The sequence below is a fragment of the Anguilla anguilla genome, chromosome 15, assembly GCF_013347855.1.
Source record: "Anguilla anguilla isolate fAngAng1 chromosome 15, fAngAng1.pri, whole genome shotgun sequence".
NCBI classification, from domain to species: Eukaryota; Metazoa; Chordata; class Actinopteri; order Anguilliformes; family Anguillidae; genus Anguilla; species Anguilla anguilla.
In genome coordinates, this window is record NC_049215.1 from 34,451,702 (window position 1) to 34,470,417 (window position 18,716).

Here is an 18,716-nt window from a genome sequence, read left to right on the forward strand (position 1 = left end):
ATCATTGACACTGCATGACTCACACCCACTTACCCAATTAAAACTAAGCACACGTTACGCACCGGCTAATTAGATGATTATTTAATTATCCAGTCTTCCTCAGTCTGTTCCATTCAGACAATTTAAACTTGCATGGGTCTCATAAGGCCAAGACGGAGAGGGGAAAGTGTTCAATGAGGAGCTGGGTTTCAGATGCCCAAAGATGGCTCTCGCCAAATGATAAACTAATCGTAGTTTTAAAAATCACACTTGTTACCCTAGGCGATTGTTCTAAAATGGGTAATGGAGGGGGTGGGCGGGGCTAATGTAATGTTACTTACAGTCAGTTGATAAGTTGGCCAACTGGCAAAAGAGTGGCGCGTGTAGAATAATTCTGAAAAGCTCAATGAAAAAAAAACTTTAGTGCAAGATATGTGCTGCCAAATTCGCACACCACACATCAACATCAATGAAGTTAACCCACCGAAGAAACAAATATCCGAGACTAACCCTAGTCGAGAAAAGGTCAAATCTGGCAGCCATATGAATTTATGGGATCCAGTGTACATTTTAATTCTGTTCTACTGTGTGCAACACCCAGTCAAGAGAACATTGGTTACAGAGCGCTCATAAAGAAGCACAACTACTCTTGGATTTAAGATGAGTCCAGTTTTAGTTTCCTGTCAGGAATGCAACATTAACCACAGTCACAATCTCCCCCAGCCATTTTATATTGGAAACCAAACACAGCATACAATACGTTCATGTTATTTCCAGTGTAAATAAACTTGGAAGTTCATCTTTTTCATCCATTTAAGTGCTTAAGAACGTGCTAAGCTACTGTCTGACACACTGTTAATGCAAGGAGTCACAACCTCATCAGTAACATCCATTAATGCATGAAACAGTCAAAAGACAAAATATTACCCTGAGAAATCCTGTGGTTCCAAAAAACGCTTTTTAAAAACAGTCATAACCTTCATCCTGTTCTAGTTCTGGAGAGTCCTGTCAGTTTTGGGAGATCCAGAACAGAGGTGGAGCAACAAGAGCTGTCCCTGTTCCTGCTTTTGATACCAACCTCTGGCCTTAATTACTTAACTAGCACTGACACTTGCACCATCTGACATTTTAACTACACGTCTTCAAGCGCATGAACGAGGACCGAAGACTGTTTTTGTAACCACGTGAAATGTTTCGTTGTGATCTAATCTGCGAGTAAACCACGCTGGTGAGTACAGCCAATTAGCTCACGATTAGCCAGAGTGGAAACGAAAACCTGCACATACACTGGCCCCCCAGGACCAGAACTGCCCACCCCTGCTCTAATAAACCTGCCCCCCAGGACCAGAACTGCCCACCCCTGCTCTAATAAACCTGCCCCCCAGGACCAGAACTGCCCACCCCTGCTCTAATAAACCTGCCCCCCAGGACCAGAACTGCCCACCCCTGCTCTAATAAACCTGCCCCCCAGGACCAGAACTGCCCACCCCTGCTCTAATAAACCTGCCCCCCAGGACCAGAACTGCCCACCCCAGCTCTAATAAACCTGCCCCCCAGGACCAGAACTGCCCACCCCTGCTCTAATAAACCTGCCCCCCAGGACCAGAACTGCCCACCCCTGCTCTAATAAACCTGCCCTACCTGCAGTCTGCTAGCCGTAGCTGCTGTTCCAGAGACGACCAGGCAGGCTGCAGGGCTCGAACCCGTGTCCTTCAGCTCGTCAATGCCCTGAGTCTGTGCTTTCATTGTACTGGAGGAAGCCCTGTCTGGGAGTACGCTTTATACATTTTATTCTTTCACTAAGCTGATCATTTTTGTTAAATGTATGATACTTAGGAGATTCCTCTGGTTTTAGTGACCTACTGCTAGATGTTTGGTCCTCACACTAACAATCCCAGAATCCATTTCTTATTGTCTCCGTGTTAATCGTTCTCTTAAAAACTTTTCTGATGATCTCAATGCATAATTGTACTGCAAACACTGAGCTGGCTTTTTAGGAATTTAGCATTCATATCCATTTTGTTTAAGCTAATCTTATGATGATGGTTAGAACAGGCTTCAAAGCAGACGGGAGGGATCTGAGAACTTTAGCGAAAGGAAGATGCTTCACAAAAGCACTCCACACGCACGCTGAAAAATGTCGCATTTTCCAGAAGCGAGGAACTGAAGGTGAACTCATGGCCTGTGCATCTGGGAGAGACGGCAGTCGCCAGAGTGCGACATTCTTCTGGGAACACATCTCTGGGAACATCTCGCAGCAGTTGAACCGGTTCTCCTCTTTTCATTATGCAAAACTAAAACACAGAGTTCAGAGAGAGAACCTAAGTTCAGACTTTCATTTAAACTTTCCGTCAACAGACCGTGCGTCGGCGGCACGAGCGATCCCCCTCCGGATCGTACGCCAGGGCTCAAGGGTCGAGTCCTCGATCGCGGACATGAGGGATCTGACCTCTGCTATGCAACGTAAACCACCGCTTTGACCTGATTGGCTGAAGTGGCGCTGAAACGGACGAGTCAGCCAGCGGACCGCGTCCGGCGCGGAAACAGGAAGCTGAGCGAGGAGACGGTTTTCCCTTTCGACACACACACACGCACACACACACACACACGCACTCACACACACACACACGCACGCACACACACACACACACACACCTGACCCAGCCCATGTCCTTTTTCCCCGCTACCTCGCTGAACGCACAGAGGACTGGAGCTCTTCTGTGGCGCCTCCCTGTGGGCGGGGCCTGGGGGAGACGGGGCGGGGCAGGTGGGTCCTCCGTGTCCTGTCCGGTCTCGGAGGACCCCGGAAGCGGCCCCTCCCTGGGAGTGGGGGCTCGGGGATTTGGGGATTCGGGGCACAGCCTCATGTACCCCGCTTTCGCCCTCTCAGTCCTTCGGAGAGTGCAGGCCGTCCGTCCCGCTGACCTCCAGCTCCGAGGCCTCTGATTGGTCCTCGGGAACGCTGACCCCTGAGCGACAGCACACAGCCATTTTTAGGTGCAAAGGTTCATGGGAGTTTTAATCACAGTAAGCAGTGCATCTAGCATCTGAAGAAAAATACGTTTTCAACATACAAAAAATGCAATTACTTACAGATACAAAGCACTGCATAAGTCATTCATTCAAACTGGCAAAATCTAGGCCTGCCATTAAAAGTATTCATCCAAATTTAGGCCATACCTGCCATTCCAATATTGGAGGACTGCTGTCTGTCAAAGGCTATGATGCTAATAAAAGCTTCAGGCCGATTTACACTGTTAAAAATGGCTGATCAGCCCTCCCAGAGAAATACCCAAATCCTTTTCCCCCTGGCTGGTTCAGGGCTTTAATGGAAATGGAAGCAGAAGTGCAGTTTGCCTTTCATCATCGGTCCTCTCACCTGCACCTGTAACAGGCTCCACGATCTGCACCGGGATGGCCTGTCCGTCATCCAGCAGGATCTGGTGGACTCCGCCCTCCCCGGACCCGTCCGTGAGCGCAGACACGCTGACCAGCTGCCCCACGCCCAGCAGCGGGGCGGGGTCCGACAGGGACACGCCCCCCCCGAGGGGGGCGGCGGGCTGCAGGAACTGGGCGGGGCTGAGGAGCAGGGGCTGCGGGGGGGCGGCGCCGGGCGCGTCCGGGGGCGGGGCCAGGTCCCGCTGGGGGGGCGGCGGCCTGTCCGAGCCGCACAGCGCAGGCTGGAACTGGACGCCCTGTTCGGGGGAAACAGAGGAGAATCGCAGCCATGGAAACCATGAGCGCAGCCATGGAAACCAAGAGCGTAGCCATGGAAACCATGACCGCAGTCACATCAAAAACTAAAGCCCATCAGAGCTGCTGGCCTTTTACATCATGCAATGACATTTAATGCATTTCAACTTTTAATTAACCACGTGATAGATCTGTAGAACGCATTCGGCCTGCCAGACAGATGAGGACACGTATTAATACACACGTTAATAACCTCGACGGGGACTCACATGCAGCTGCGCAAAGATCTTGGGCTGCAGGGCGGTGAGCGAGCTGAAGAGCTGCATGGCCTCATGGGATAGCGTGTCGCTCCCCTCCAGAGCCTCGCCCCGCTGGGGGGGCGCTGGGACACGAGGGGGGAGAGGGGAGGGGGGGTTAGCGTTTAGGAGCACCGATGCCACACGCACGCGTGAGAGAGAGAGAGAGAGAGAGAGAGAGAGGGAGAGAGAGAGAGAGAGATAGAGAGAGAGAGGCGTGGGAGAGAGAGAGAGAGAGAGAGAGAGGGAGAGAGAGAGAGAGAGAGAGAGAGAGAGGCGTGGGAGAGAGGGAGACAGAGAGAGAGATAGAGGGGTGGGAGAGAGGGAGAGAGAGAGAGAGAGATAGAGGGGTGGGAGAGAGGGAGAGAGAGCGAGAGAGTGAGAGAGAGGGAGAGAGAGAGAGAGAGAGAGAGAGGGGGGTGGGAGAGGGAGACAGAGAGAGAGAGATAGAGGGGTGGGAGAGAGGGAGAGAGAGAGGACAGAGAGTGAGAGAGAGAGAGAGAAAGAGAGATAGAGAGAGGTAGACAAAGAGAGAGAGAGAGAGAGAGAGGCGGGAGAGTCGAGTTACCTTCAGCGGCGGGGGCCAGCGTCAGGGTCACCGTCTCTGAGAAGGCGCTCTCGTTCCCAGCAGCCCACTGTGGGGTAAAGCAGCGTTAGAGAGGGGCTGCGGGGTCAATGCAGGATTCTGCGTTTTTTTTACACACAGCCAAAACGCAGGAGAGAAAATAATACACTGCGTTCTATAAACGCAGATATTCTTTTTTTTTAAGATTATCACAGACCTCGATGGCCCAGACTTTAACAGACACACAAAATATTCAGTTACAAGTGTCACAATAAAATTATGAACAACATACATTTATTGTGTTGTTATTGTTATTTTTTATCAGAATGCAAGTGAATTAGTGTACAGTGCAGATTTTGAAATGTCCCGCGTTCAAAAGACCCCTTTGGCTGTCTTGATTGGGTTAACACAATTGCAAAGCCCCTGTGTGTGTTTTCATTATTTTAACTACGACCTTGCCAAAGACCAGGCCGCTTTAAAAACATTTCGCCACGTTAAAACAAAGGCTTACATTTTTCTCAAATTGAATGCTTCAAATTCAGTGAAGAAGAAAAGTACTTTTCACATGTTCAGGAGATCAAAGTGGTTTTCTTCCTAATTGTTTATTAAACTTACGCCTCCCCTCACCTGCGCATCGGTGCCCTCGGACTCGAACCCGGCCCCGCCCGGCTGCAGCTGCTTCTGGGCCTCGTGGATGTGGTTCTTGATGTCGTTGACGGTGGGAAAATAGCACAGGTTGTGCCTCTCGGGCACCTTGTCCGATTTGAACATCTCGCGCTCCACAAACTTCCTGCGGTGAAGCGAAGAGGAGAGGGGGGGCGGGATCAGATCAGACAGGCAGCACGTCACCCAATGGGTGGCGGAGGCCATAATGACACGCGCGGCAATCCGACCAATCGCTGACCTCAGCTGCTTGCGGACGGCGTACACCTGGCTGTGCCCCTGTGCCACCAGCTCCACGATCTTCTCCGCCACGCGAGGGTGCAGGCGGGAGGGAACGAAGCTCCCGTCCTCCCCCGTCCCTCCTTCGCCCCCCGCTCCCTCTTCATCCTCCTCTTCCTCCTCCTCCTCCTCCGGCTCCTCCTCCTTGGGGAGCAGCAGCTGGGCGGGGAGCGAGGGCAGGACGGGGGTGTCCATGCTGTGGTACAGATGGGCCTTCTGCGTGGGCAGCTGCACATAGTACCTGATAGGGAGTACAGCACAGGACACAGTTACAGCTATACACACACAGACACACACACACACACACACACACTATACACACTATACACACACACACACACTATACACACACACTCTCACACACACACACACAGACACTATACACACACACACACTATACACGCACACTATACACACACACACACACTATACACACACACACACACAAACAAACACAAACACACACACTATACACACACAGACACTATACACACACAAACACACACACTATACACACTATACACACACAGACACACACACTATACACACACACAAACACTATACACGCACACTATACACACACACACTATACACACACACACTCTCACACACACACACACACTCACACACACACTCTCACACACACACACACACACACACACCGTACACACACACACACACACACACACACACACTACACACACCGTACACACACACACACACACACCGTACACACACACACACACACACACACACACACTCCTGTACCTCAGTACTCCTCCTGCGTCCCACAGGCTCTTCTTGAGGTTGAAGAAGGCCTTCTCCTGCTCCTGCCGCACCACCTTCTTGTCCACCTTGGGGTCTGTGGGCACTCTGTATTCTGGAAACTTCCGCACTTTCTTAATGTAAATCCTGCGTGGGGGGGGAAGGGGGGGGTGGTGATAAGAGAACGAAGAATGGCCAGCTAAACAGATTTGCTTGCTGCGCCGTCTCCAGTAACACAGGACTACAGTGTTAAGGCTTTGTTTGCAGACCTAGCAGGAGACTGTGTGTGTCTGCACCCGTCTGTGTGTGCACGTCATCTGGAAAGACAGGTATGAGCATGTCACTGCGCAAGTGTTTGTGCAGGTATAACCACCTGACAGGGCAGGAGTGTGTGTACAGCATGTGTGTGTGTGTATGTGTTTAGTGTGTGAGTGTGTGTGTCTCTACCTGGCAGGGCAGGTGTGTGTGTGTGTGTGTGTGTGTGTGTGTGTGTGTGTACCTGGCAGGGCAGGTGTGTGTGTGTGTGTGTATAGTGTGTGTGTGTGTGTACCTGGCGGGGCAGGTGTGTGCGTGTGTGTGTACAGTATGTGTGTGTGTGTACCTGGCGGGGCAGGTGTGTGTGTGTGTGTGTACCTGGCGGGGCAGGTGTGTGTGTGTGTGTGTGTACAGTATGTGTGTGTGTGTACCTAGCGGGGCAGGTGGCTTTGTACTGGGCCCTGGTACTGATCTCCTGCTCTGGTGTCTTTTTGGGCTGGAGCCCCTTCCGGCGCGGCCCAAACTGGCACTCCATCACAATGGCCCTGCTGCCTGAGGGACAGACAGACAGACACAGTAAACCCAAACTGGCACTCCATCACAATGGCCCTGCTGCCTGAGGGACAGACAGACAGACACAGTAAACCCAAACTGGCACTCCATCACAATGGCCCTGCTGCCTGAGGGACAGACAGACAGACACAGTAAACCCAAACTGGCACTCCATCACAATGGCCCTGCTGCCTGAGGGACAGACAGACAGACACAGTAAACCCAAACTGGCACTCCATCACAATGGCCCTGCTGCCTGAGGGACAGACAGAGTAAAAACAGAAAATGGCACCTGCTGCTCATTGGTCCCTGTACACTGCCCCTGAGATCAGCCTCTTTAGAGACAGAGCTAAGGGCGGGGCTTAACCACACTGGGGGCGGGGCTTAAATGCACCAGGGGCAGGGCTTACATGCACCAGGGGCGGGGCTTAAATGCACCAGGGGCGGAGCTTACCCGCGTTGACGAAGGGGATCCCATCGTAGGGCACGTACTGCGACTTCCACATGAGGCGCGTGGCGGGCTTGGCAGGGGAGGGCGACTGGCGGGTCCCGAACACGCTGTGGGTGTGCTGCTTGTGCAGCATAAGCACCGCCTCCAGCTCCGCCTCGTTGGTGCAGAACCCGCGGTAGGAGTCGCCGATCTTCTGCTCGGTCAAACGCAAAAAAACCACAAGAGTTCACGTAAGAAAACGAGCGCCGGTCGCGTTTGGGGAAATCGAGCCTCGTTTGCAGATCGTCAGCTCCTCAGACTGCACCATGGCCACCCTGACCCCCTTCAGATTTATTTCTTTCCCTCTTTGGGTTTCCCTTCAAACAGTGTTACACACACTAGCTATGCTAGCGTGCTGAGTTCAGTTAAGCTAAGTTTATCTGTTTTGTTTGTGTGCATGATAGTCGGATGTGCAAACACACACGCTTGTGCTATGTGTGCGTTGGTGTGTGTGTGTGTGTGTCTGTGTGCATACATGCGTGCGTGTGCGTACTGACCTCACAGCTGTGCAGCAGGTGAGCCCAGCTGGGCGTGTTGGGGGGGAGGGGCTTCGGGGGGGCAGGACAGCTGTCAGGGGAACTGCAAGAGACAGGAAACCATGGCGATGTGACAACTGACACAGACAAACCTCAACCTCTCTACATCCCTGCAGACAGTCCACTACAGCACAGGGACCTCACAGAAACCATGGCTGCAGAACACGTCCCTGCTGGAATGGATAAGGGGGCCAGGTGACGCACCTGTGGGGCTCGGCCTTGCTTTGAGTGACAGGTGGTGATGTCAGCACAGTGGATCCGCTGGCGGGGTCTGTGATCGCCGTCAGAGTGATGGTCTGAGCATGCTCAGTGCTGGACTTCTCCACACAGGGGCCTTTAAAGCAGACAAGGGTGAGGGAACAGTGGTGAGTGCAGGGAGAGACTTCAGAGAGTGAGAGAGAGAGTAGCCAGATTATAGTAAAGTGAGTAGGTTGATGAATGTACAGAGAGACAGTATGAATGTAAAGACAAGGTATGTGGATGAGAGAGTTGGGTGCGTTCCAATCATTTCATTTTTTACCTCCTTGCTTCCCTTCCATGCATCCTTTCCTATTATGGAAGGCCAAAAGGGTCAAAAATACGTGAAACTGATATCTGGAATCACATGTCACATGTAAACGGGGGCTCAAACCAATACCTTGTTTTTACTTCCTTTCCTTGTATCCTTTCCTAGCTCCACTCATCGAAGGACGCAAGGAAAGGACGCGAGGAAGGAGGAATCGAGGAAACATGTATTTGGCACAGGGGTATGAACGCAGAAAGAGGAGACTGAAGAGGAGGCGTGGCTCTGGGTGGGCGGAGCCTGCGGTGATTGATTGATACCTGCCGTCTCGCCAATGTCCATCAACTGACCCTGCGGAAGCAGCACCTGGGCCCCTCCGAAATGGTTAGACGGGATCACATAGAGCTGCCCGTTCTCCGACTGCCCCGTCAGAATCACCTGTGGAACGGGGACACTTATGGTGACTAACGGACGCAAAATAACACACATTTTGGAATTAAAAGTGAAACATTACTTTTAATTCATTTTCTAATCAACGCAAATGAAGCAAGAACTGGGAAGATCTTGGACTGGACTGGAGCAGTTCGCAGCTTGGCCAGTTGCTCATGAGTGTTTGTTGTGTTCGCACATCGTTTATACAGCCTGTTCTGCTCCCGCCTGCTCTTAATGTCGCGTGCTGCTACGCCGCTAAGTGTGCCTCTCACCATGCGCTCATACTGAAGAGGCTGCCCGTTCTGATCGAAGATGATGAACTCCTCAGTCTGGGCCCGGCTGTCTGGGAGAGGTGCGTTTTGGGCCAACAGGGAATTCTGGGACGCCTCCTGGGTCTCCAGCTTCACCTGGGCCTGAAGACCCCCACCTGATACCGCAACGGGCACGATGACAGAGGGCTCCTGCGTCTCCAGCTTCACCTGCGCTGGAGAACTCCCACCTGCTACCTGGCACAGGATACACAGTTCCAGGTTCATTTTGTGTCTCTGTCTTGTGCTCACATCTTCAAACACTGGCCACAGCAAGTATAAATTCGAGTTTAAATAGTGTATGTACTGCGCAGGTTTTCAACAGACTGGTGAGTTTGGTGAATAGGTCTCGTGTTCTGGGCATTGTCACCTCTCCTGCTCCGCACTCAGGAATGTCGGTCTGTGCGTCTTGAGGGCTGGCGCATGCGGCGTTGTTCTCCGAATCCAGGGCGTCTCCCTCCGTCACCACGCACTCCCCGTCCCACACCTGCGCTTCCATTACCTCCGCACCTAGCCAACACAAACAGCTGTGTCAGGAGAGCAGGTACACACACACGGAGGTGGCCATTTACAAAAAAAGAGCTCTTTGTTTTTAAATACGGAAAGCTGGTCTCGAGCCTAAAAGTAGCGTTGTCAGCGTGCACATGAGCACGCCCCTCGGTGAACTTCGAGGTGTGGCAACTCCACAAGAGCTTTATGTTTTACTTTGCATGGATTAACTGTTTTTTGGCCCGTTTTCACAGAACATACTTTTGTCAGTTTTGGAATTAATTTACTGTTTCCATTTAGCTGGTTAGTCAATAACACGATATGAATCAAAGTGCACTTTTTATTTATAACAATACCTGCCTATTTGCTAAAATAAATAAATAAACCGACATAGCTACATTGCATTAAAATATAAAACAGCGAACACAGATTATTTATATGGCACTTTTAATCGAATATAGGTAGCTAATATAGCAGTGACAACCATTAGGATTCATTCAATGCGGGGGGAAAATCTTAAGATTTATTATCAAATGGTCGAGCAGTAACGTTTGATCGTGAAAGTAAAACTCGAAGACAACATTTCGTTGAGTGAGACGGGTCACAAATAGCTTATTATATTAAGTATCTATCTTGCTACCTGTTAGCTAGCTTGCTAATTCCAATTACAATGATAAAATCACAACAAAGAGAAGCCTTTACCAAGTATAGACAACAAATAGGGACATTCGTGGGAACGCCATGTTGGAATGTATAGTAATAAAGACAAATGCTAGAAATGACCAGGATCTCGAGGAAAATAGACAAAAAAATGCAGTCTTTCTGCAAATTTGTCCTTCACAGATCCTGTCTCTTTAAACCGCTTCCAATGTGGTGTGCGGGAGTGGAAATAAACAGAGGAAGGACTGAAAATTCAAAACGAGTCTACTCAACCTCGTCTTCACCCGAACTCCGTTTGCTCGCTTCCACCATGGAGGCACAACGCGAAAACTGGTGACGAAGGCACGAGGACAGCCTTTTGATCCCCCGAGGCCACCGTTGCACAGACAGATGCCTGAAATATTCAATAATTTCGTTTTGGTTCATAATTTAGCCAAATATCATAGTAAAAAATACGTTAGCTGCGTAAAACCTATTCTACGAGAATACAAATTATAAAAAGAAATGAGAATGCTTGATAAAAGGCATTCTGATTATTCGATCAATCTATCGGCGTTTGACTAGAAAACCTGTTTAATTTCACGCACGCTGACCCACACATGGTTTTGCGTTAGCAAGCTAGCATTTCATAGCAAACGAACGCAATACGAGTGTGCTCTGCTTGAGACGAGCTAGTTTGCCAAATAGCTAGCTGACTAGCTTAGCTGACTAACTTAGCTAGCTAACCATCAAATTCGTAATTACATATATGCACCGAAAAATATCTGTTAAAGTATTTTAAACCACGATTCAAAAATGTCACAGCTACAAGCGAGATTCTTCACAGAAAACAAAAAGTAAGTGGTTTTATGCCTTTCTAAAGTTAACTGTCTGTATACCAAAATAGTCTTGGCAAATAAGATAATGGTAATCTGAATTAATGTAACACAATGTTAACCGTGTTTCGACAAATACGTCATGTAATGGCTACGCCGCGAGTGAAATTAGGACAGGTAACGTACGTACTTGTGTGACATGAACCATACAGCTGGATAGCAATACATCGCTGGCCAGCGAATGTTATTTAAAGTTTCTCAGACTGCTTTGAATTATGCCTTTATATCTACAGATATTCAATAGACGATGTCCCCTTTTCCATCCCGGCCGCGTCTGAGGTGGACGATCTCAGCAATGTCATCAACAAATTGCTGGAAGCAAAAAATGGTATGACGATTTTCGCACGAGGCTTGTAATATGTAGAACTTCTACATTACTTCTGTGTAATTTGCCTACCGGTACTGTTAATTCGGCATTACTACTGTGTAACTTGCGTACCGTTACTGTTACTTCTGCATTACTACTGGGTAACTTGCGTACCGTTACTGTTGCCTTTAATGTAGTATATCTTGTTGTTACGGTTGTTGGCTTGAACTGTGTGTTCCACTCGTCTGTTTCAGGGGCTCACCGTGCTGTGGATTTCGACTTTCTGGTCCGGGGACAGTTCCTGCGTACCTCACTGGTCAACCACATGGACACGGAGGGGATTTCAACAGTACGTTTAAAAACTCGGCTGGGGTTTTGCCCAAGCTTGCGTACCTGTGTGGGGGGGACACCACTGCCTTATAGCCGCTTGTCCTTAAATTAAACTGGGCTGGGTGCAGACTGTGCTCGAGTGACCGTTGACAGAAGGTAAATTTCTGTGCCTGTGCCTCGCGCCTGATGCACGCCTGTGCGGATGCGTTTCAGGAAGAGGTGGTGGAGATCGAGTACGTGGAGAGGTTCACCGCGCCGCAGCCGGAGGAGTGCATGATGCACGACGACTGGATCAGCTCGGTGGACGCGGACGCGGAGTGGTGAGGGGGTGAGGGGGGGGGGGGGGGGGCGGAGCCTGCTGGGATTCAGTGAACCCAGCTTTAATCAGCTCTTCACTTATCTGAACGCTCAGGGCCCTGTTACTCAAATCACGGCCCCCGAGGTCCGAGCGCTGCTGGTTTTCCACCCTCCCTTCACCTGGGACTCAGGTGTGAATGCGGTCTGGCCAATCTGTAGCACTAATTGTTCAGTTAATTAGCTGGGGGGAGAAGAAAACCAGTTTTGGGATTTGGATTTGAGGTCCAGATTTGAGTATCCATGGCTTAGGGGATTCACATTTAGCAACGTGCAGCCAAAACAAGACCTTCACAAAGAGTGCAAACTGCGTTACAGGCATTTTATCTGTGTGAGGAAAGGGTGGAAACTGTACTTTGAGGGTGATATTGAACGAAAACTTTTAGAACTGCAGATCCGATGTATGGCTGTGACTTCAGTGGGACTAAAACGTCTCTCAGATCGTGTGTAACGCATTCAGTGCGCAGTTTGCATCCCACAGTACGTGTCTAAGCAAGCGGACGACGGCTTTAATGGATCCTCTCGATTCCGCAGGATCTTGACGGGCTCCTACGATAAGACGGCGCGGATCTGGTCTCTCCAGGGAAAGGCTCTGATGAGCGTGGCAGGGCACACGGACGTGGTTAAAGACGTGGCCTGGGTCAAGAGAGGTGGGGCTTTTTTGTGTGTGTGTATAATGGGGTTTTACAGCTTATCATCCTGGACCACAGTCAGCAACACTGTGAGGTCTTCATATGATGCATTAAGGCTGGGCAAATCTTGTGATCATAGCCACCCATCTCTAATAATCAGCAGCTCCTGTAGTTGGGGTAAATGGGGTATTAACTGAGATAGACAGGGTGGTTGGGGGATGTAGCTGTGCTGAGTGTGGTTAGTTAAAATTATATCTGCCCCCAGTGCTGTAAGTGTGTGCATGCTGGGCTCTTGTGTAGAATGTGAGCCAGGTGTAGGTGTAGGTGTAGGTGTGTGTGTGTGCGTGTTTGTGTGTATGTATGCATGCTCTGGGGCTCTTCTGTAGAATGTGATGCAGGTGTAAGTGTGTGTGTGTGTGTGCACTGGGGCTCTTCTGTAGAATGTGATGCAGGTGTAAGTGTGTGTGTGTGTGCTGGGGATCTTCTGTAGAATATAATGCAGGTATAAGCGTGTGTGTGTGCACTGGGGCTCTTGTGTAGAATGTGATGCAGGTATAAGTGTTTGTGTGTGTGTGTGCATGTTCTGGGCTCTTCTGTAGAATGTGATGCAGGTGTGTGTGTGTGTGTGTGTGCACTGGGGATCTTCTGTAGAATGTGATGCAGGTGTGTGTGTGCACTGGGGATCTTCTGTAGAATGTGATGCAGGTGTGTGTGTGTGTGTGCACTGGGGATCTTCTGTAGAATGTGATGCAGGTGTGTGTGTGTGTGTGCACTGGGGCTCTTGTGTAGAATGTGATGCAGGTGTAAACGTGTGTGTGTGTGTGTGTTTGGCTCTCGTGCAGATGGGCTGACCTCGCTGCTGCTCACGGCTTCAGTGGACCAGACAGCGCTGCTCTGGGAGTGGGACTCTGAAAAGAACACCATCAAGGCTCGGCACTGTTGCCGTGGACACGCGGGGAGCGTGGACACCGTTGCTGTGGATCCCACCCAGACCAAGGTAAAGGAGGGAGAGGCGAACATGCAACAGGTCGTCATGGAGAATTAAGATGTCTAAGATTCCAGCCATACTGGTGGAAGTGCACCAGGGCACTAATGAGGTTAATTTAAAAAATAATAAATAAATAATGGGTCCTATCATTCTGAGAAATTAGTTTAGGATTCATTGGACTGCCAGTTTAACCCAGTGTCAAGACCTCTTTACATGCGGCGTGGCTAACGTGAGAACTTGCTAACTTGCTTTCACTTCTTTTCTTTTTTTTTCCCCTCCATTTTTATTTCTCTATTTTCTTTACAGTTCTGCAGTGGCTCATGGGATACGATGCTTAAAATCTGGTCTGCAGGTATCGTTTTTTAAAAATCTTTATAGTTTTTTTTTTCCCTCATACTTGTTCACAAAAAAAGTGAAGGAGTGAACGTGAACACATGAATGTGTCCCCCCCCCCCCCCCGATAGTTCCCACTGACGAAGAGGACGAGGTGGAGGAGCAGCCGAACAGACCGAGGAAGAAGCAGAAAACCGAACAGATGGGCCTAACCCGAGTGAGAACCCTGCTCCCATCCTGAGCCCTGATTGGCCGCTTCGCCGTTCGGCTGAATTCTGATTGGACCAGGCGGTGTAGTGTGCGAGAGCGAGACCTTGTGATCTCTTAAAGTGGGTGAAGCGGTGACTCTGTAATTTGGTGATTCACTCGTTTCCGTGGAGAGCAAATCGCCTGTTATAAAAACCAGCGGAGTGAATCGAATTGAGAAAAACACAGCAAGGGCAGGGCAATCTTTGCAGTGAAATGGGAGCCAATTACATAAACTCATTTGTTTCACATCGTAGGATGTTGTTCTGCTTTTTTTTTTAAATTGAAAATTGCCTCCATTTGCCACATAAAAATAGGAGCGTTGTAGCTTAGCTCTGATACACCTGCCAGTAGCCAGGGACCATTTTCCCCTCACTAGAACTAACACAGTGTAGTACAGGAGAGCCAGTGATGACTGGAGGAGGTGAACATCTCACTGCCAGCTGGTAACCCAGTAGCTATTAGCCGAGAGGAAGCTTATGCAATATTAACCTAGAAAAACCTGGCCAACTTGAGCCCCAGCCTACTACCCTGATGGAAGTAGCTAATTTGGCTCCACTGTACCTGACTCCAGTTCAAAGGTGGGTTACAAACAGAGAAGCAAACTGATATCCTGGCTGTAGGACCTACTCTAGGGGTCTGCAGCCCCTGGTGCTGGAGAGCGACACACTCAACTGCTTTTTGTTTTCACCTAAAATCTGCACCCAGTTCAGACCCAGGTAACCAGGTGAAGTGAGTTCAGCTGCTGTAGTTTTTCAAGTGCAGAGTACCAATGAAAACCAGCAGAGCCTGTGGCTCTCCTGGACCAGGGCTACAGACCCCTGACCTAGTCTCAGCTTTGACTGAGTGCATTTACAGACTCGGGTATGTGGAGGTGCCTCAGAGCAAAGCTTTTGACTGATCTCTGATAGGTCAGTGGTTTTTAGCACAGGTTCAGCTATCCTAAGATTATTACAGCCTGTCCCATCTGTGGCACCCATACTGTTCTCACCCAATCCTGACCCTCCTCAGACCCCACATGACCCTGTCCGTTTTCTCACCCAATCCTGACCCTCCTCTAGACGCCCCACATGACCCTGTCTGCTTTCTCACCCAATCCTGACCCTCCTCTAGACGCCCCTCATGACCCTGTCTGCTTTCTCACCCAATCCTGACCCTCCTCTAGACGCCCCTCATGACCCTGTCCGTTTTCTCACCCAATCCTGACCCTCCTCTAGACGCCCCTCATGACCCTGTCCGGACACAACGAGGCCGTTTCGTCCGTGCTGTGGACCGACAACGAGGAAGTGTGCAGTGCATCGTGGGATCACACCATGAGGCTGTGGGACGCCGAGACGGGCAGCGTGAAATCCACCCTGGTGGGTTATGCACGTAGCTCCGCCACCCCCCCCCCCCCCCCCCATACAACCCCGCCCCCCTCTTCCTGCTGAGGAACACACACGGCCTGCATTACTGCTTGCCTGTGTCGCCCCGTGTGCACGTGGGAATCGATCATTTTTGTGTTCTTTCACAGACGGGGAGCAAAGTGTTCAACTGCGTGTCGTACTCTCGGCTGTGTCGGCGCCTGGCTACGGGCAGCACCGATCGGCACGTCAGACTCTGGGACCCGCGGTCCAAAGGTGAGGCCAGATCTCGCCGCGAGAAGACGGCCGGGTAAGGGCTCGCGCGCGGAGACTCCACCCGCTCACCTGACCTTTCCCCGTTTTCTCCCTGATTCCAGACGGCTCGCTGGTCCTGCTGTCGCTGACGTCCCACACGGGCTGGGTGACGGCGGTACACTGGTCCCCCTCTAACGAGCAGCAGCTGGTCTCTGGGTCCCTGGACTGCGTGGTCAAGCTGTGGGACACAAGGAGGTGCGTGAGCCACCGTTCACACTAAAAAAAAAAAAAAAAACAGGCCTCTGTGATGTCACACTGCGGAATGGGGGTTGTCATGGTAAACGTTTTGTGACCTCATCCCTTTGATCCTCTTGTGTGTGTGCGCGCGCTGCAGCTGCAAGGCTCCCCTGTATGACCTGGCTGCCCACGAGGACAAGGTGCTGTGTGTGGACTGGACGGACAACCAGGTAATATCCCCGCGCGTCATCGAGGGCATGATGGCGGGTGGAATTCCTGCGTCTGTTTCGCGACTCTCTTCCTCTGACTTTGACTCTCGTTTCCTCTGACTCTGGTCTCCTCTGACTCTGACTCGTCGCCTCTGACTCTGACTCATCTCCTCTGACTCTGACTCTGGACTCCTCTGACTCTGACTCGTCGCCTCTGACTCTGACTCTGGTCTCCTCTGACTCTGGCTCTCCTCTGACTCTGACTCTGGTCTCCTCTGACTCTGACTCTGGTCTCCTCTGACTCTGGCTCTCCTCTGACTCTGGCTCTCCTCTGACTCTGACTCTGGTCTCCTCTGACTCTGGACTCCTCTGACTCTGGACTCCTCTGACTCTGGTCTCCTCTGACTCTGGACTCCTCTGACTCTGGACTCCTCTGACTCTGACTCTGGCCTCCTCTGACTCTGGCTCTCCTCTCTGCACGCAGCTGCTGTTGAGCGGAGGGGCGGACAACAAGCTGTACACCTACAGGTACTCCGCCAACTCGTCTGACGCCGGAGCCTAGGCCCGCCAACGCCACTCCCGCCACCAGGAACGAGATCGCCACGGCAACACGACAATCACAACAAGGGCAGGAGTACAGCCTTAAACCTGCAGACAGGACCTCTGGGATGATTTTGACAGATGGCAAACATTTGTTTGTTTTGCGGTTTGAAATAGTTTTTAATATTCATTTTAAACACTTGGAATGCAGTGTTTTTTTTTCTTTTCCTGTGACGATAAGTCCAGGTTCATCTGTAATCCCCCCTGTGTATTGTCTTGGCTGGTAAAAATGTTGGAAAAACTGTGGAATGAAAGGTTTCATTGTAAAAGGTAAATACCGATTCGCTGAGTTATTGTGGGATTGTTTAAAAAGATCTCCCTACATTCTGTCAGTTACTTTTGTACTGTTGTCAATTTCTTGTCATCCTTATTTTTTTTTTTTTTTAAAGATGTATCGTTCATAAGAGTAGATTTGTGGTTTATAAACAGAACGGAGTTGTGAACCTATGTTGTACATGTAAGAAAGAACGGGATTTGGTTGGGGAATTAAGCTGTTTAATTGCTTGGATGGCTTGAATCTGCTTGTGATTCAGTTACAGCAGTCTTAATGTCCAAATATGCCATGGATTGATCTACTGAAGCTTACTTCAGCTGCTTACATGTCTGCCCTTGTTCTTAGTTTCTGTTGCATTTCATGTAAATGAACTTCAGGCCTTCTTGTCAGGAAGCATTTATTGTTTCATATTTTCATGCAGCCTGTCATTTCATGGTTTTAAAAATGATGATGCTGCTTAGGGCCATAATGTCCTTAAAACATCACTCGCAAACTGAATTATGAAATGGCATATGCAATACAATGTTAGATGTTTATCATTTGAAGCCATTCTTGACGGCCAGTCCCATCTCTTTATGTTTTTATTGAGACTAGTTGAGGACTAGATTGTTTCTTGCTGATTTCAGTGTCATTTCTCTGAATTTCACTAAGAGCTTGGGGTAACAGAGTGTAATGAAAATAGTCTAATGTTGCATCTCAAGTTTTTTGCATCAGACCTTGGACAAAAACAATGTTTTTTCACATATGCGTGTGAAGAGAATTCATTAAAATATGTTCACAGCATTGCTTGTGCCGTCTTGAAACTTATGTCTTGTAGCTATATGTCTGTTACCACCTTAGGGTACATTGCCTGCACACTGCTGTGCCAATCTTTTGGTGTTGATTATAGGGACTGCCTGACTAGCTTGTAACATTAATGCAGAGACATTCATGCATGACAAACCCAAAACGGGGCAGTTCTGTGAGAACGTTCAGTTCTTTAACTGTAGGAATGTAATGTCTTACTGAAACAAAAAGGAGTAGAAACTGCATTAACCCTTCCGTTAGTTAAACAGTTTGCTACACTTGCAATACATCTGGACAAAAAATGACTAGTTTGGGTTAGTCATAATATGATGTATATAACCTTTTAAAGAATATATATTAATCAAAAAGCCATTCTCGTCTCTTGTCCTAAAAAAATGTGACTGGTTTTATAAAAACTTAATATTTAGTAACTTAATATTTCAGGGTTCAGACCACAACAATCAAGGTCCAGATCACTGTGCA

The 18,716-nt window shown here is 49.6% G+C and overlaps 2 protein-coding genes across 9 annotated transcripts; one reads left to right on the forward strand and one right to left on the reverse strand.

Annotated features, from left to right (window-relative positions):
* Positions 1–523: 523 nt before the first annotated feature.
* Positions 524–16,297, reverse strand: LOC118213567 (calcium-responsive transcription factor-like). 7 transcript variants are annotated; one of them, XR_004762449.1, is made up of 16 exons: positions 10,738–10,857; positions 9,686–9,825; positions 9,280–9,513; positions 8,896–9,013; positions 8,278–8,407; positions 8,035–8,116; positions 7,502–7,691; positions 6,927–7,047; positions 6,244–6,387; positions 5,438–5,716; positions 5,161–5,323; positions 4,537–4,603; positions 3,942–4,054; positions 3,359–3,674; positions 1,612–2,948; positions 524–1,525 (listed from the first exon to the last, which is right to left on the reverse strand). XR_004762449.1 is itself a non-coding variant. In XM_035392521.1 (15 exons), exons 2-15 carry the CDS (start codon positions 9,812–9,814, stop codon positions 2,866–2,868), a joined length of 2,169 nt encoding a protein of 722 aa, XP_035248412.1. In that variant the 5' UTR covers positions 9,815–9,825; positions 16,218–16,297; the 3' UTR covers positions 1,533–2,865. The 7 variants fall into 7 exon arrangements, 4 of the variants coding, with proteins under 4 accessions (XP_035248412.1, XP_035248413.1, XP_035248410.1 ...); XR_004762448.1 differs by having other exon boundaries at positions 524–1,255; positions 1,569–2,948; XR_004762450.1 differs by having other exon boundaries at positions 1,510–1,568.
* Positions 10,856–18,232, forward strand: wdr12 (WD repeat domain 12). 2 transcript variants are annotated; one of them, XM_035392537.1, is made up of 13 exons: positions 10,856–11,304; positions 11,573–11,667; positions 11,901–11,995; positions 12,190–12,296; positions 12,865–12,980; positions 13,805–13,959; positions 14,257–14,302; positions 14,415–14,500; positions 15,747–15,887; positions 16,043–16,148; positions 16,250–16,382; positions 16,522–16,594; positions 17,058–18,232. In XM_035392537.1, exons 3-13 carry the CDS (start codon positions 11,972–11,974, stop codon positions 17,133–17,135), a joined length of 1,065 nt encoding a protein of 354 aa, XP_035248428.1. In that variant the 5' UTR covers positions 10,856–11,304; positions 11,573–11,667; positions 11,901–11,971; the 3' UTR covers positions 17,136–18,232. The 2 variants fall into 2 exon arrangements, with proteins under 2 accessions (XP_035248428.1, XP_035248426.1); XM_035392535.1 differs by having other exon boundaries at positions 10,856–11,300.
* Positions 18,233–18,716: the final 484 nt, after the last annotated feature.

Excerpts from the sequence above, each read along its gene's own strand:
- wdr12 (XM_035392535.1), top strand. The coding sequence starts at position 11,260 with ATGTCACAGCTACAAGCGAGATTCTTCACAGAAAACAAAAA. Across the intron at positions 12,297-12,864 it reads GTGGACGCGGACGCGGAGTG|GATCTTGACGGGCTCCTACG; the intron begins GTGAGGGGGTGA and ends TCGATTCCGCAG. Across the intron at positions 16,383-16,521 it reads AAGCTGTGGGACACAAGGAG|CTGCAAGGCTCCCCTGTATG; the intron begins GTGCGTGAGCCA and ends CGCGCGCTGCAG.
- LOC118213567 (XM_035392521.1), bottom strand. The coding sequence starts at position 9,814 with ATGGAAGCGCAGGTGTGGGACGGGGAGTGCGTGGTGACGGAGGGAGAC. Across the intron at positions 9,514-9,685 it reads CTGAGTGCGGAGCAGGAGAG|GTAGCAGGTGGGAGTTCTCC; the intron begins GTGACAATGCCC and ends ATCCTGTGCCAG. Across the intron at positions 2,949-3,358 it reads GGAGCCTGTTACAGGTGCAG|GGGTCAGCGTTCCCGAGGAC; the intron begins GTGAGAGGACCG and ends GCTGTCGCTCAG.